Genomic DNA, 17,804 nt, shown 5'->3' with positions numbered 1-17,804 from the left:
CAGGGGCCCCCTCCACAGTTGGGCCCTGTGCAGTTACATCGGCTGCACTGGCGGTATGTCCGCCCCTGTGTGAGACTCTATGGGTCTGAGTGCTGTCTGATGAAATATCACGGATGTCTGAATGAGGCATTAAGCTGCAAACCATTTGAAGACCAGAACTTATGCCCCTATAAAGTGCACAGTGCGGTAGTCATGGGCGAGGGGCTGCTGTGTTCCCATACCCTGGCACCCTATAGTAAAACAGTGTCACGATTTTCCTGTGCTATGCGTGTGGTGCGTAACACTCACGGTTTGGTCGCAGGCTGCCGCTGTCTCTGGTTCTTCAATTTCAGGAACTGCCACCACACATCAGGGGGCAACAATTCATTTTATAAAAGAGAAGTTTTCTTAACTGTGCGTTTTCATCATATTGAAACACGCCGTATGGGGCACAAACTTTCCCGTTCTCAAAGTCCATAACATAGCACGTTTTTATATCCACTATTCGCTCGCTCTGAGCTATCTCTTTCCTCACTGGCATCTCTGGCCCCTGAGATGCTCCATCCTGCTCCACAGCTTCCATGAGTCCCATCCTAACTCCCGTATGCGATTCCCTGTCCAGCTTCCTTTCATAGGAAGATAATGATGCATGCTTCTGAGTGCCTTCGATGGGCCTTAGGCCCCAAACGTTCCAGGAATGTCCACTGAAATTAGTTGCTGACGTTCTCTTACTGCTAAATAACCCGTGCTCTTCGAGCCCTCCAGCCCTCTGTCTTTTGAATTACTGCTATTTCTTCTCCCAATCTAATCTCTCATTCTCAGCTTAAAAAAAGAAAAAAAAAATCCCTTTTGGTCCCACTAGCTCCCCCCATATTGTGGGCTAGTGCGAAATATTAACTGTCTCTTTACTCTATTTGCCCCAGCAGTTTGTTGCTGGGGCAATATAACCTTTCACCTACTTAAAGGGAACCTGTCACCCCCCAGGGCCTATTAAGGTAAAAGAGCCACCTTCAGAAGCACTAAGGCTGCATTCTGTAAAGGTGGCTCTTATGTTTAGTATCCCTAGGAATGCTGAAATAATAATTTATAAATTTCGTGCCATACCTCTATTGAGTCAGGGAGGTATGATTTCTCCCTGACTCAAGCGCCTCACAGCCGTCCATCATCCCACCGGGCACCACCTCCACTCTGTCTTGTGCGGTCGTCCGCGCCTGCCCTCTGCAATTATTTCTCAGGCATGCGCTGCCCTGGAACTTACAATAAATAATGTAAGTAGATCGCGCCTGCGCATAGCGCCAGATTCCCAGCCCCGCAGGGTGAATACATCATATCACACTTCGGGGCGGGATCAGAGGCCTCCTGTCACGCCGTAAATGGCGATAAAGGGGCAGGACGGCGTACTGGGACCCGCACCTGTCCCTGACACTATAAAGGGGCCCTGACTTGCCCTTATCTCAGGGGTACCTATAATGGTTAGGAGACCTGAGCCGCCAGCGTATACCTGTCTCCTGTGTAGACCCTATCAGTGGCCCCCTCTTCCCCCAGGAAGGAGGACTGCACAAAAGTAGCAAAACGACAAATAGGGAATACAGACAAGGTAACTTAAATAGCAAACACCCCGAAAGCTCACACAGCCACAGAGGAAACACTGAGTAGGAAAAAAGGGGAGCAACAACAAAGGAGAGAAAACAGGTTTAACATGCAACCAAATAAGCAGACAACAATCACAGTAGATAAACCTCCAAGCTCTTAACACCACGCTCCTTCACACTCCAAGCCAGGCAGCTGAACTGATCACTGACAACAGTTGTAGTCAAAGCTGGGTCTATATAAAGGATGAGATTACAAAATCCAATTCAGCTGAGAGACCAAGCTCTCAGCAACTTCAGCAACAAGGTTAACTCCTGCACTGCTGGCTCAATGCAGCCATGTCAGAATTCAGGAGAAGAGCTTCTGTTCACTGTGTGTGAACGAGGCCCAGAACGCTGCAGTTCTCTGAAACCTCTCAGTCGCGGAAGTCCCGTGACACCTCGGCTGTGCGTCCTTGCCCTACTGAACCACAGCTGTGTATTTCACAAGCCACCAGACGATTCTAGCTTCAAGTCCCCTAAGGGGACTATTAAATGCAGTAAAAAGTTAATAAAAAAGTTTTTAAAAATATTAAAAAAAAAGTAATTTCAAATCACCCCTTTTGTCCCATTGAAAATAAAACACGATAAAAAAAATACACATATTTGGTATCGCTGCGTTCAGAAATGTCCGACTTATCAAAATATAAAATAAATGAATCCAATCAGTAAGCAATGTAACAAGGCAAAAAAATCTAAACTACGGTTTTTTTGTCTGCCGCAACATTGCAATAATAGTCGATCAAAACATACCCACTGATCTAGAGAATCATATTGGCAGATCAGTTTTACCATATAGTGGACACTAAATAAAAAATCCAAGAAGCCGTTGTGGAATTGCATTTTTTTGCGGTTTCACAGCACTTGGAACTTTTATTCCCATTTTCCAATACACTGTATGGTAAAGTGGAACAATGTCATTCAAAAATATGACTCGTCCCATAAATAACAGCCCTCACACGGCTATAATGATGGAATACCATATCTTGTAAAATTTACTTATTTTGTATGTTTGTTTTCCAGGTCACCATTACAGTTGTCAAAAGGATTACTGCCACATTTTCATTGATTGGATGGTAAGAGTTGTTGTTACTAAAATTTAGATTTGTCCTTCTGATGAATATTAATGGTGAGATCAACCTTGAATTTGAATGTGTAATAGATCGCTCGGTGCGTAGAAGCCGCTGCTGTTCTCAGCAGTGCGAGTCCTCTTTACAAAGCATGATGCACCACCGAGAGATGATCTATTGCGCTTCACAAAAGATCATTACTGTGCATGATAATCTTTCAGTGTGAATGTATCCTAAATACATTAAAATACTTCTCAATCGTCGTCTTCTCCAGTTTCCATCGCCTCTCTGGTCCCCCCCGCTTTGCAGTCTCGCCGTCTCACAGAGAGAATATTTTATTGCGTGGTGCTGCTTGTGAAGGTGGTTTCTGGTCCACACACAATATTCCTGTGTGAACTAGCTAGTTCAGGTGACTTGGTCCAGATGAGGACTGGAGCAATGCTGGAAACTGGGAAAGACTGCAACATTTTAGCACACATAAACTGTTGCATGCATAATTAGCCGGAATTATGGAGTACCAATTCTGATGAGACTTCTTCAAAACACCACCACAGCATTCCTGGCCCTAGTATTGTGCTTACCAACCACCCTCGTCTTCTATTCTCGGCACAACTCCGGTCGTCTTCTGCAGTTTGTGACCTGCGGACACCAGTGTTTGCTGGACGAGCCGGAGGTCACTTCTCTCTAAGTCTATGAGAAGAAGAACAAATTGAGAGCTTGTGACCGTTACCTCTGACGTCCGGTCAGTCAGAAGATGTAGGATCGTATCGGGCAATGGCGGAAACAGAAGAAAATAGGAACTTGCCTTAGTGGTACCATTCTAGCTGAGTAATAAACAAAAAGCGCTGGAGTGGTGTTTTAAGTAAGTGTTTGTACTTTAAGTCACCGCCCTATGAACTTTCAGTCCCTAGGAAAACATGTCTTTTGGTACAACCAAGATTCATCGATAAAGCAGATATGTCAGCTAAACATGCTGCTCTATGTAAGGGCAGTATATTACACAAACTTGACTGTCGTAGCTATAACGGCACAAAAATGTGCGTGTCCTTAAAGAGTACACCATTCACATAGTTTGAGTGCAGTGTGTTTGTAAGGAGAGCAACCCTCCACCCCCTGGTTCCACAGTGACCCACATGCATACACAGCTGCCGATCAGTTTCCATATTGGCGAGGCGGGGGAGCGCTTTTCTCATGAATGCACCGCACTTTTATGCCATGTGTTCATTGTATTCTTTAAGCTTTCCTAATATCTAAACAGCACGTTTCATGCTGACATATCAATTTCATGAATGACGCTATCAGGCCGCTGTGATACACTATGGTCTACATTCTAGGCGTTGCTTTCCCATGTGGATATTACTCACACAGAGACTGTAGTGGTATATCCGCTCACAGCACTATCTGCGGTATCTGGCGGTGCTCTGAATAGTGGGTCAGGCGTGCTGCAAATTATGAATGTGAGAGGAATAACAAAGATATAGCAAATATAAACAGGACAGATCCTCGATATTCTGAGACCGTATTTCATTCTGGTATAAGTGAATATAGGCTATTTTGTAAGAAATTCAGTTCATGCTGAGAGGTCTTTACAAATGCTTCACGTGGTAATCGCTGGTACGTCTGTATTGCAGCTTCTGCATGCTGATCGTCATCTGGCTGTTCAGAAAATACAATTCATTAGCACAGGTACGGACCTTATTAAAGTTTCTCTTTACGGATCGTTATTCATTATTATTTGTGAAGACGACATTCAGAAATGTTTGATGAATAAATGGGGAATCGGTCAACACTTCACATTCACTACGTCCAAGCTGTATTGAAGCTTATGAGAAGGTTTTGTTCTATTATAAGGGGAAAATGCCACGTCTCACCTGAGAAATTCCCCTGAATATCATCAAGAACCGACGGCTGACAGAATGGCCTGCATATACACGGCTGTCAGTCTTGTACTTGAGTAATTCTTTGGTGAATGTTGAATTTGCTTTATTATGGCATTTTATCTATTATATGGTCAGGTATAGAATTTAACAAATAAATACGGAATGTATTAATCCCTGAGTGACAACCAACGTACATGTATGGTGGGTGTGCACACTAGATTTATGGGACCGAGCCCTCTCCATAGCTGTGTGACGCAGTTCAACCCCTTAGATGAAGCTGTCATACAGGGGATTGAAAGTGTCCCTTCTTTCACCTATTAGCTATGACTAGATCACAGGTGCTGATGGCGTTGTCATGACACTTAGGGGCCTTCTGTAGGCCATGGCACCGGTGTCTGCCATGTTTGCACCCCAATTACTGATCTTTATAGGATGGCAGGATTGAGCCCTTTTTACGACCTTGAAAGATCTTAATATAATATATGATTAAAGGGAATCTGTCACCGTGTTTTTGCTTCTCCGTCTAAGAGTAGCATGATGTAGGCAAAAAGACCCTGAATTGAACACTGTATCACTTGGTTTACTGGGTGCTGTAGTTGTGACACAACTAGAGTTCTTAGATTTAGCAATGCAGCAGAGCTGAGAAAGCTGCCCCACCCACACCACAGCTGACCCCGCCCTCACCAGGCTCTGTATTTACATTGTCTATATACAGTGAGCTGCTTATCATAATAGGGGGTGGAGTAGGACTAGCAAGCGCTGCTGGAGCCCAGACAGTGATAATCACCAGATGTTAAAACCTTTATTTTAAGTAAACAGCACATAGCTTGACATGTGACACTTCCTTTAAATCTGTGTTTTAAGCCCTACCTCATGTTGTCCTCAGATTATATTGCAAAAATCTGATGACAGATTCCCTTTAATATTTTAATCAAAACTGTGTTTTGACAACGTCGCCTTCTCAAAAATATGAATAAAAAGAGGACAGAAAGCTACATGTGTCCTAAAATGGTACCAACAAAACAGCACCACATCTCACAGAAATCAAGTCAGGGTAGGTCATCAGTAGTCTATAACCGGACGGCCTCTCTAACAATTATTCTTATAATCTTTTTTTTATGAAAGCGTCTAGGCCTCCAGAGATAACATACATGATCATTTCAGTTCAAAGGTCTTATACAATTTCAAAATTATTTTGTCTATTAATAGTTCTTTTTTTGCAAGCAAATGTATGCCAACTTGATAGAAGGGTGAATGGCTTGAGAGACATGGCAGTGTAGCAGACAATTAGCAATAGGAGGAAAGTGCCAAGAAATGGTAGACTATTCCTATCTACTGTACAAAGGTTTTCTGGGCATGAACCAAACATCCCAGGCTTGACCTGTCTGGCATACTGTTATTTGCACGTAAATGCTGTAATGGAAGGTTATGAAATCTGGGTTATCATTATTATCCGAGACAAACACATTGCAGGGATATATAAATCATTACAGATATCACCAGGTACAATGAGGGAATGCACGTCTCCATTTATCTAGGTTTCATGCTCAACCATATCTTCATCACTTCTTTGTAACGTGATTGTATTGGAAAGATCACTATGACAACGTGTCTCTTTTGGTGTGAATTGGCAAAAATAATTTTATTGCGCTTGCTTATATCCAAAAATATATAGTATTATATGTATTTGTTTATGTGCATATGTAGCAGAGTGGTGTGTGTCTATGTGTGCATGTAGCAGAGCTGTGTGTGTATCATACACACTGCAGGGACACACTAACAGCAGATTTATTACCTCCTTATTCTACCTAGTACTCTAAAATTAGTGATATTGACCTCTTCACTTTACATCCCCAAGGGAAGTATTAATTAATAGGAAAAAATGTTTTTCCTATTTTCTGCTGCCTAAACCTGGGGTGCGTCTTATAGTCCGAATACGGAAGGTATTGGGGGTTTAGTAATTTATTAATTTATTATTTAGTAATTTAGGTTTTATGTGCATACGTCAAAAGTGTGAAGATTGTCTTGGCTGCAAGAGGTGCAAAGTGTCAAGAAGTCTCTGGCAGTGAAAAGGTTAAAGAGAATGAATTATATGAATTTTATTCACCAAGTCAAACCAGATGAAACTTTTATGCGTTTCTTTTTTTCCCAAAACAATTTTTTTTTTTGTGCATGAATATGTTTTGGTGACAGAACCCGCCTGTCTTTGTCTACGTTCACATTTGCGGTCTGCGCCGCAGCGTCGCCACATGCGTCATGCGCCCCTATATTTAACATGGGGGCGCATGGACATGCATCGCACTTGCGTTTTGCGCCGCATGCGTCCCTGCGGCGCCCGCGTCCGGGCGCAGAGGACGCAGCAAGTTGCATTTTTGCTGCGTCCAAAATCAATCAAAAAAAGGACGCATGCGGCGCAAAACGCAGCGTTGTGCATGCGTTTTGCTGCGTTTTTGTTTGCGTTGTGCGTTGCGGCGCCGACGCTGCGGCGCACAACGCAAATGTGAACGTAGCCTTTCTCTACCTTGCGTCCTGAGAACTTTTCTCTGTGATGATGACCGTGTATTACTGTATGATGAGTGTGCAGATGTGACTCTTGGTTACTTGCTCATTTCTTACAAATGCCTAAAATATAAAAAAAAATATTGGTTGTCTGCAGGGATGAATGAAAAGAATAGGTCACATTTATACTAAACGCTGTCGCATTAGATGTGCGTAGTGGGAAGCATGAGCATAGTATGTTCTGTACAGTATATCAGAATTAATGACATCTATAAGATAAATGTATATACATGAGCATATTCAGTGTGACTTTTGGTAGAAGGATGTAAAATTTGCTATGATTTTGGTGGTGTTCATATCCAGATGTCAATTGTAAATGGGACGTAATCAGTCTTGGTTCCTAGGGCTGAATGAGCTGTAAAGTGCTAGAATTAGTAGGTACAGACATCGGTTAGGGGACCAGGGAAGGCATGGCACTGGAACAGGTGATTTTTTTTATTTATTTTTTTTAAATATCAGCTGTTAGAATCCACCTAGGAAAATCCACTACAAAATATGCACCAAATTTAGAAACTTATGGGTCCCTGTTCATCAGAAATAACGTTATGTACGCCAGGAGCACTGTAGTTGTTCCAAATTAATTAAAAGGGTTTTCTAAGAATGTGATTCTATCACATTCTTGGAGAAGCCCTTTGAGAAGCATGTGTCTCTAAATGAATTTGGCGCAACTTTCAATTCGTGTGCACCATCTTCCATAAATGTACTCTACTCTGGTGCTGGCACATATTTCTGTTGATGAGTTTGTTGAATCAACTTGGCCAAGCCAAATTTTGTCCAAGCTTTGCCCACTTTTAAAGAAATTGGAGTAGCTGGGTGAGACTTCAATTTGCTCAAAAATTTAGAGAAAATTCAAGCAATTTGATGCCAGAAAGCTGGCTAAAACGGCTTGATGAATCGAGGTCATAGTATGAACTTTCTAGCAGATTTTCCTGCGCCTTCTAGGTCCAGTTTGTGACAGAAGTATTCACTGTAAATCCATCTCGATTAGATGAATTTTACACTTACTCTACTAGTTGGTTCCATGAAAAAAAAGTCATATGATTGTAATAAACAGATTTTTTTACCCTGTCAATAAAGGGGTTGTCCAGTCTCAGAAGAAAAGTCTGCAGTTACTCTGTTACTCCAAAATGGCAAATTATGACCGTATGCGATGTGCAATGTTATAATTCCTATGTAGGTGAGTGGTTATTTGACCGCATATATGTGATTTGCTTATTTGTGGTGTAATGCAGTGGGGTTGGTGCAGTGTGACAGATAGGCAGGGACCTCAGGAAAGTTCACAGCAAATGTTTAATATCCAAACAACTCACACAGTGCACAGCACACGGTATCCTCCAGATCACAGCCGGGGCGTCACAACAATCCGTACGCGAGACCGGTTGCCGAGGGCGACTGTACCACCGTATCACACTGCAGGGTGCCAGGCGTTTGCTGCTCTTGGCTCTGTGTTAGCTTACACAGGCTGGGCGCTCCAGAGCAACCTGCTCTACTACTTGCAACTAAACAGTGACACACACAAACCATATACTGCAGGGTTTTTAACTGGAATCTCTGTTCATGGGAATCTGTAAGACCCGGCTTGGAGGAAGTGGACCGCCCCACTACCATCCTGTAGTCCGCTTAAAAAATAATAGCCCTTACCGAGTTTTCCTGAATATTGCCATGGTCAAATAGCTTGACCCGGTCCACACTTAGGCTGGGGTCACAATTGTGAGTGCAATGCGAGAAACTCGCTTCAATACCCAGCACTGCCGCCTGAACTCGGAACCGGAGCACTCAGCTGCATAGAAATAGATGCAGCCGCACACTCCAGTCCCGAGTGCCGGCGGCAGTGTCCGGTATTAAGGCGAGAGACTTGCGCGAGTGTGACCCCGGCCTTACTTTTACTTTGCCTTGTGACTCACAGGTGTCCTGCTGTGAATATAAGGCACTCCAGTGGATGTAATAGGACTCTGTCTGCATCCTGGGGGATATATAACGATTCTCGCATATGATCCCCCTCACTGCCTCATAGTGGTCACATGCTGACTACTCTCACCTGTATTCTCTCAATAGAAGAGAACTGAGAGAAGCGAAGCACAGGAGACTAATTGGCACTTGACCGCAAGTGTATATATACGTGTATGAAGTTAAAGGGAATCTGTCAGGTGATGTTTGTGTAGTATCGGAATAGTATCCTGAAATAAGGCTTGGGAAGCTCTTTCAGGATATGTAACTTTTATTTTTCTACGTGGCCCCCTTTTGTTCCTGTCAGCCCCAGGGAAAAGTATTGTTGAGTGCTGGCAAGTCAAGCATATGTAAATTGAAAATTAATATTCATCCCTTCCCCTGCCCATAATATTGCCGATCCCTCTACCTGCGTCACTGATTCAGTCCCTATTTCTGGATACTATTAGGCTGCCGTCACACTAGCAGTATTTGGTCAGTATTTTACATCAGTATTTGTAAGCCAAAACCAGGAGTGGGTGATAAATGCAGAAGTGGTGCATATGTTTCTATTATAGCTTTCCTCTAATTGTTCCACTCCTGGTTTTGGCTTACGAAGCTTTTACTGATGTAAAATACTGACCAAATACTGCTAGTGTGACGGCAGCCTTAGGATACTACACAAAAATCTCCTGACTAATTCCCTTAAGTGACCGCTCACTCACATGGGAAATACGGGGGAATCCTAAGGGCTTGTTCACACTATCCTTTTTTTGCTGCGGATTTTTCAGCTGCGGATTTGGAAAAACCGCAGTGCAAAACCGCGGTGCTTTTCCCTGCGTTTTTTTGTGCGGTTTCTACTGCGGATTCCACTGCGGGTTTCTAACTGCACTTTCCTATTGGTGCAGGTGGAAAAACGGTGCGGAATCCGCAGAAAGAATTGACATGCTACTTCTTTTTTTCCGCAGAAAATCCGCGCTGATTTTCAAGCGGAAAAAAGCAAAGTGGGCACAGCGGTTTTTGTTTTCCATAGGGTAACATTGTACTGTACCCTGCATGGAAAACGGCTGCGGATCCGCAGCAAAAACCGCAAAGTGTGAACATAGCCTAACTGTGTGCACTTTGCACACTGCAATCAGTCTGCAGTTACAATTAAGTGCCTCCTTTTTTTCTGAGACCAGACAATCCCTTTAATAAAAGCTGTTCTTTCACCCATTTTATGATTTACCCGTATCTGATGTACGTGTAACTACTTTTTTTTCAGTCCTTAGTTAAGTGTTACAGACATTACATAATTCTGCTTCTTTCAAGGCCAGACATACAGTTTAATTTTTAACTGAACTGTCAATTTGTCAGCTGTCCAGAAGATTTCCATGATAAAGTAACCTTTAGCAGTCACTAGACAGGAGAGTCTTCAGACAGTATTTTGTAATGTTCTGTCTGCTGCCTGTGACATTATTAGCATCTGCCCCAAAGAACACTTCACCATCTACCGCAAGAACAACCAGTAGCAGGTCTAATCTAGTGTGTATATTAACTTCCATACCGTAGGACTTTTCCCATCAACTGCTTCCATTTCTTTATGTCTGTGAACCCTAAAAGATACATTTGTTTTTTTCTCATGAATTGCCATATTTAATGCTGTCATATTTAATAAATACAGGATAAATTGGCTCGTTTTTATGTTTTGATACACCATTTTAGTGTACAGTTAGTGCACATTGAGTAGGTGTGTTTTTTTTAACACGTTTTATTATTGAAAATTATACATCATAGAACAAAAGAACAAACAGCATTTCTCATTAATATTGTATGACTAAATGAACCCTCCCCTTAACATACCATGGGTCCAATATCTTAACCAAAAGCATTAGACACGCATATCAGTCACCGAATATCACATGCTTTAATCATGAGAGAATACTCCTCATCGCCCTGGGGATTAATGTGAGTCAAAGGAGAACCAAACTAAGGCTTCCATACCTTAACAAATTTTTGAGGACAATGTCTATTTTTCTATACCACTCTCTTATAGGAACCTGTAGTATTTACCATATTGACCCGGTGTGAAATCCGCATGAGTCTTCTATACATCCATCTCATGACAATAGCCTGTGACAGTGGTAGATTTACCCATTTTATTTAACCTACTAGGTGTCAGGTAGCATTGGTTGACTATATACATTTGGACTAGATTGTTATTATTTGCCAGTGAAACATATTGTGGTGTGGTCAAGGCCTCGCTCCAATCCTTCTCTGATAGGGAGGGTATTACTGTCCTTCTATTGTCCTCAACCAGTAATGGCGATGTTAAGCATCTCCTGCTTAGCAATTGGGTGTATTAAAAAGAGATCAACCCCTTGGGTCTCTGGCTCCTTATGATCCCAATAGGCAGATATGAGAGAATTTCCAGTGTCTGAGAACTGGGTATTTAGGGCATGTCTTAGGTACAGATACCTGAAGAATGCGTGTCTGGGTACTTGATATAGCTGTTGAAATTGAGCAAAGGAAAAGTTAACATACTGGATATATACTTGTGCCAGTGTCTTGACCCCAAAGTTTGGTAAAAACTGAGGATCTTGGGAATGTAGCAATTTGGGAAGAGCCATAAGGGGGACTCAGCTACTGTGTCTTCTGTGGCAGAGACCTTTTTGGGACCTATGGAGGCTGAATGTTCCAGAACATATAGGAATTTAGGGAGGACTTTCACTTTAATGACATTGATTCTCCCAACTACTGACAGAGGGTGGGCACCCCATATTTTAATTTTCTCCTGCAGGTATGACATGGATTTCTGCCAGTTTATTTTTAGATTGATGATTTTGGCCAGTTCACCAATCGGACTCATTACGAAAGGCAGTGTAACTCTTAGACTGGCCGTAAACAGGATCTATATATATAATTGTCTAAGGGGCACTTCCGTCTGTTTGTCTGTCTGTTTGTCTGTCTGTAACGGAAATCCCGCGTTGCTGATTGTTCGGGGCCGGAGAGACCGCTACGTCATCATCTCGCGAGACAGCAATGCATTCTTGAGACCGGAGCATCGCAGGGGAGCATTGCTAAACGCCTCGCCTGGATCCGGGGGCCGCCGGAAGGTGAGTATATAACTATTTTTTATTTTAATTCTTTTTTTTTTAATAGGGATATGGTGCCCACATTGCTATATACTACGTGGGCTGTGTTATATACTAGGTGGCCTGTGTTATATACTGCATGGGCTGTGTTATATACTACATTGCTGTGCTGTATACTTTGTGGGCTGTGTTATATACTGCGTGAGCTGTGTTATATACTGCGTTTGTGCTATATACTACGTGGGCTGTGCAATATATTAAGTGGCTGGGTAATATACTAAGTGGCTGTGTTATATACTGCGTGAGCTGTGCTATATACTACGTGAGCTGTGCTATATACTGCGTAGCTGTGCAATATATTACGTGGCTGGGCAATATACTACGTGGCTGTGTTATATACTGCGTGAGCTGTGCTAATATACTACGTGAGCTGTGCTATATACAATGTGGCTGTGTTATAAACTACGTGGGCTGTGCTATATACAACGTAGCTGTGCAATATACATGGCTGGGCAATATACTATGTGGCTGTGCTATATACTTCGTAGCTGTGTTATATACTACATGGGCTGTGTTATATACTACATGGGCTGTGTTATATACTACGTGGGCTATGTTATATACTACATGGGCTGTGCTATATACTGCGTGGGCTGTGTTATACACTGCGTGGGCTGTGCTATAAACTACGTGGGCTGTTATACACTGCATGGGCTGTGTTATATACTAGGTGGGCTGTGCTATATACTACGTGGGCTGTGCTATACACTGTGTGGGCTGTGTTATACACTGTGTGGGCTGTGCTATATACTGCGTGGGCTGTGCTATATACTACGTGGGCTGTGCTATATGCTACGTGGGCTGTGCTATATACTACGTGGGCTGTGCTATATACTACGTGGGCTGTGCTATATGCTACGTGGGCTGTGCTATATGCTACGTGGGCTGTGCTATATGCTACGTGGGCTGTGCTATATGCTACGTGGGCTGTGCTATATGCTACGTGGGCTGTGCTACATGCTACGCGGGCTGTGTTATATGCTACGCGGGCTGTGCTATATGCTACGTGGGCTGTGTTATATGCTACGTGGGCTGTGTTATATTCTACTTGGCTGTGGTATATTTCTCTGCTGTATCTGTGCATCATGAATCATAGTATGTGTTAAAGGGGGGGGGCACTGATACTCTTTCGCCCGGGGCCCTCAAAAACCTGGAGCCGGCCCTGGCTTCACTGATTGGTCACGCCCGGCCGGGCGTGACCAATCAGCGACAGGTGCAGTCCGGCCGCGAATTGGCGCAGAATTTGAACCATGCTTCACTAATTGGTCACGCCCGGCCGGCCGAATCCTGTGTATTGATTGCATTATTCTGAAAACTTCATAAATAGACTACATATATATTCTAGAATACCCGATGCGTTAGAATCGGGCCACCATCTAGTTACATCATAAATTTAATCCATAATATAATCCCAGGCAGTCCTAGTGGGATCTCACTTTAATCACTTGATACCCTGCAGTCAGACAGCTCCTGACAGTTAGGGGTTCCATGGCAATCGCAAACAAAAGAGAGGGACAGAGGGCATCCATGTCTGGTCCATCTCCCCAAGGGTGTCGTCGAGGACATAAAACCATTAATCAGGACCTTGACTTTCGAGACCGATACAAGGCTAATCCTTCATATGAAGCCTGGTCCAAGGCCAAATTGTCGAAGGGCCTTCTCAAGGTAGGCCCACTCGACCGAATCACATGTCGTGAATTGGTGTTTTTATTGGTACCTTTCAGGGGTGCTTGTAACTTTTTGATAAATTTATTTTGCTTCTTGAGAGGCAGGGTAAACTAAAGTCTGCAATTTTGACATTACTTTATCATGCTTATGAAGAGATTTGAATAACATAATAATTTAATAATATTAGCCATTATGGAATACAGAAAGGTGTGAGTGAGTTAATACACAGCTCAACAACTGAGATCTGCTTCATCTGCAGCAGAGAAAACTGATTCTATCGTAACTGCTGCATTCAGTAAACTATATAATACATCGCTGGAATACTTTTGTTTACTAGGTACAGCAATTATGACGGTCCGGTATCTGTCCAGAAAAATGGGACTAGTGTCATGCAAGTGTCATTCGATTTTCATGCCAGTGCAATTACATTTTTATCGCCTAGCATCCAAATGACATCCAATTTACATGCAAATGCGATTTTTAAATGAGCTTTTACATAGTAATTCTCTGTCATTTTGTCATAGTTTTCCAAGGCAATATTTTTCCCAATAAATAGACAGATACAGATAGATAGATATAAATATGTGATTATATATCTCAATCAGTGCTTTGTCTGTGTAGCATACTGTGCATGCATTTTATTACTAAATAATTATTTTCTGAAAAAAAAAATAATGGTGTGGGATTCCCCCAAATTTTAATAACTGGCAGAGGGAAAGCGGACCGCTCGGGACATATGTATATAGCCTGGCCTTGGTGTATTGGCAAATGGGGTGATGTTTTTGGGGTTGATGTCAGCTTTGTATTGAAAGCAGACATCAAGCCAACGGGTTAATAATAGAGAGGTTCCCATTACTAACCCCATAGCCAAATTGTCATAAAATAACACTGAGAATAAAGTCCTTTATTTGAAAAAATGAATTCAATAATTCCTTTATTGAAGTAAACTTAACCAAGAACATTTATATTCACTTTTTCGCCCAACTCATTGAAGCCCATGTCCCCTGTAAAAAAAAAAAAAAAAATTAAATAATGAAGCATCATCATACTCACCTGTCACTCGCGGTGACATGATAAATGTGAGCAGAGTTCATATCCAACTAACTCCTTTCACGTGACTGACATCAGGTGCGTGAGGAAGTTGTCACGCTCGCGGTGCCGTCAGAAAGGTCATCGGAGTTAAGGGCCAATAAGCTCCTTTCAGTTCAATTACGCCAGCGCCGTGGTAAAAGTTTTAACGGAACTCTCACTGATGTCATTGAGTTAAACTGTTTTCATTGGCCCTGAACTCCGATGACCTTTCTGACAGCACCTCGAGTGTGAGAACTTTTTTTGGAAGTGCATCTGAACAGCAAGGTGGATTGCTGTTGAGGGGAGATAGAGAGAAAAAAAAAAAAAAAATCTATAAATCTTCAGCACAGCGAGTGTGAGCGAGCTGAGTGTGACCTGAGCGTAAGTGTGAACGGCGGTAAGTGTGTGACTTGTGATTCAGTGAAGAGGTATTTGGAAGGCCTTTAACAAATACCTGTGTGAATTTGTGTGAATTGCTGAATTGGGAGTAGCTATATTCACAAGGTGTTAACTTAGGGTGGGCGGTCATAATCAAGGGTTTATAAGGGGCAGCTGTTTGGGGCTCAAGCCCTTTTTGGAAGTGCATCTGAACAGCAAGGTGGATTGCTGTTGAGGGGAGATAGAGAGAAAAAAAAAAATCTATAAATCTTCAGCACAGCGAGTGTGAGCGAGCTGAGTGTGACCTGAGCGTAAGTGTGAACGGCGGTAAGTGTGTGACTTGTGATTCAGTGACTTTGGAATCAGGGAGTTTCCAAGGGAGGAATTGCTTCTGTTTTTTTTTTTTTTTTTAATTAATACTTTGTATTTATTTTTAATTAAAGTTTCTGTGTGGTGCAATCCCCATTAGGAAATGTGCTCCACAATTGTTAATGCCATCCAGTGCACATCTTGCCACATGTATGCAGTCCTTGACCAGCTGGTCGAGGGTGCATACTGCTGTGCGAGATGTGAGCACGTTGTGCATTTGGAAGCCCAGATTTTGGATCTAAATGTGCAGCTGGCAACACTGAGATCCATAGACAATATGGAGAGGAGTCTTCTGCTCACAGAGCAGACGCTCAATGGGATAGATGAGGAGGGGGATGGTAGGATGGAGCTGCAGGACAGTGTGGCAGTTAGCTGGGTGACAGATAGAAGGCGGGGTAGAGGGAAGAGTGCCAGGGAGGCTAGTCCTGATCTGGCACACCCCAATAAGTTTGCTAAGTTGGCAGATGAGGGGGGTGCCAGTACAGGGGTAGCACTGCTGCAGCCAGGCATGTCCTCTGAAAGCCGGAGGAGTGACTGCTCCAGTAAGGAGGGAAATAGGAGAGCAGGGCAGGCCAGACAGGTGCTGGTAGTGGGGGACTCAATTATTAGGGGAACAGATAGGGCAATCTGTCACAAAGACAGGGATCGTCGGACGGTGTGCTGCCTACCTGGCGCTCGAGTCCGACACATCGCTGATCGGGTGGACAGATTACTGGGAGGGGCTGGTGAGGACCCAGCAGTCATGGTGCACATTGGCACAAATGACAAAGTTAGAGGTAGGTGGAAGGTCCTTAAAGATGATTTCAGGGAATTAGGCTGCAAGCTGAAAGCAAGGACCTCCAACGTGGTATTTTCCGAAATACTGCCTGTACCATGTGCCACGCCAGAGAGGCAACGGGAGATTAGGGAGGTTAATAAGTGGCTCAAGAATTGGTGTAGGAAGGAGGGGTTTGGGTTCCTGCAGAACTGGGCCGACTTCTCAGTGGGCTACAGGCTCTACGCTAGGGACGGGCTGCACCTCAATGGGGAAGGGGCAGCTGTGCTGGGGGAGAAAATGGTTAGAAGGTTGGAGGAGTGTTTAAACTAGGGATTGGGGGGGAGGGTATTCATTTTATAGGAGGGGAAGATAGTGCAGATAGAGAGCTGGGCACAAATAAGGAAGTTGGGGGTGGCGGTGGCATGGGGGGTGGGGTTAGAACAGTTAATAATTTAAGAAAGAATAGAGGTACAGAGAGTAACATCAAGTGCATGTATACTAATGCCAGAAGCCTCGCCAACAAAATGGATGAATTAGAACTAATGTTGTTGGAGCATAATTATGACATGGTGGGGATATCTGAGACGTGGCTGGATGAGAGCCATGACTGGGCTGTTAACTTGCAGGGCTATAGCCTGTTCAGAAATGACCGTACAGATAAGCGAGGGGGAGGGGTGTGTCTATATGTAAAATCTTCCTTAAAACCCATCCTGCATGATAATATAGGTGAATTTAATGAAAATGTGGAGTCCCTGTGGGTGGAGATAAGGGGAGGGGGAAAAAATAATAAATTACTGATAGGGGTTTGTTATAAATCTCCAAAAATAATGGAAGCAATGGAGAATATCCTCGTAAAGCAAATAGATGAAGCTGCGACTCAAGGAGAAGTCATTATTATGGGGGACTTCAACTACCCTGAAATAGATTGGGGAACAGAAACCTGCAGTTCCAGCAAAGGTAATCGGTTTTTGACAACTATGAGAGACAATTACCTTTCACAGCTGGTTCAGGACCCAACAAGGAGGGGGGCACTGCTAGATCTAATATTAACCAACAGGCCAGACCGCATATCAAATATAAGGGTTGGGGGTCACTTGGGGAATAGTGATCATAAAATAATAAGTTTTCATGTAACCTTTAATAAGATGGATAGTAGGGGGGTGACAAGGACACTAAACTTCAGGAGGGCAAATTTCCAACGGATGAGAGAGGATCTTGGTGCAATTAACTGGGACGATATCCTGAGACACAAAAATACACAAAGAAAATGGGAGACGTTTATTAGCATCCTGGATAGGACCTGTGCACAGTATATACCGTATGGGAATAAACATACTAGAAATAGGAGGAAACCAATATGGCTAAATAGAGCTGTTAGGGGCGCA

The 17,804-nt window shown here is 43.2% G+C and overlaps 1 protein-coding gene across 4 annotated transcripts in view; it reads left to right on the top strand.

Moving 5' to 3' along the window:
- Positions 1-17,804, top strand: part of LOC143815513 (uncharacterized) — a 781,879-nt gene that overhangs the window by 39,731 nt on the left and 724,344 nt on the right. For 3 of the 4 annotated variants that reach the window (XM_077294774.1, XM_077294771.1, XM_077294773.1), the window contains 2 exons: positions 2,631-2,683; positions 4,309-4,363. The exons of the other annotated variant lie outside the window; for it this stretch is intronic. In XM_077294774.1, coding sequence (XP_077150889.1) covers positions 2,631-2,683; positions 4,309-4,363 — 108 coding nt within the window. The remainder of the gene's footprint in view (positions 1-2,630; positions 2,684-4,308; positions 4,364-17,804) is intronic. 4 annotated transcript variants of the gene reach the window in all.

This window comes from Ranitomeya variabilis, chromosome 3 (assembly GCF_051348905.1).
Source record: "Ranitomeya variabilis isolate aRanVar5 chromosome 3, aRanVar5.hap1, whole genome shotgun sequence".
Classification (NCBI taxonomy): Eukaryota; Metazoa; Chordata; class Amphibia; order Anura; family Dendrobatidae; genus Ranitomeya; species Ranitomeya variabilis.
Note: the sequence above shows the minus strand (reverse complement) of the source record. Positions and strands in the feature narration are given on the sequence as shown.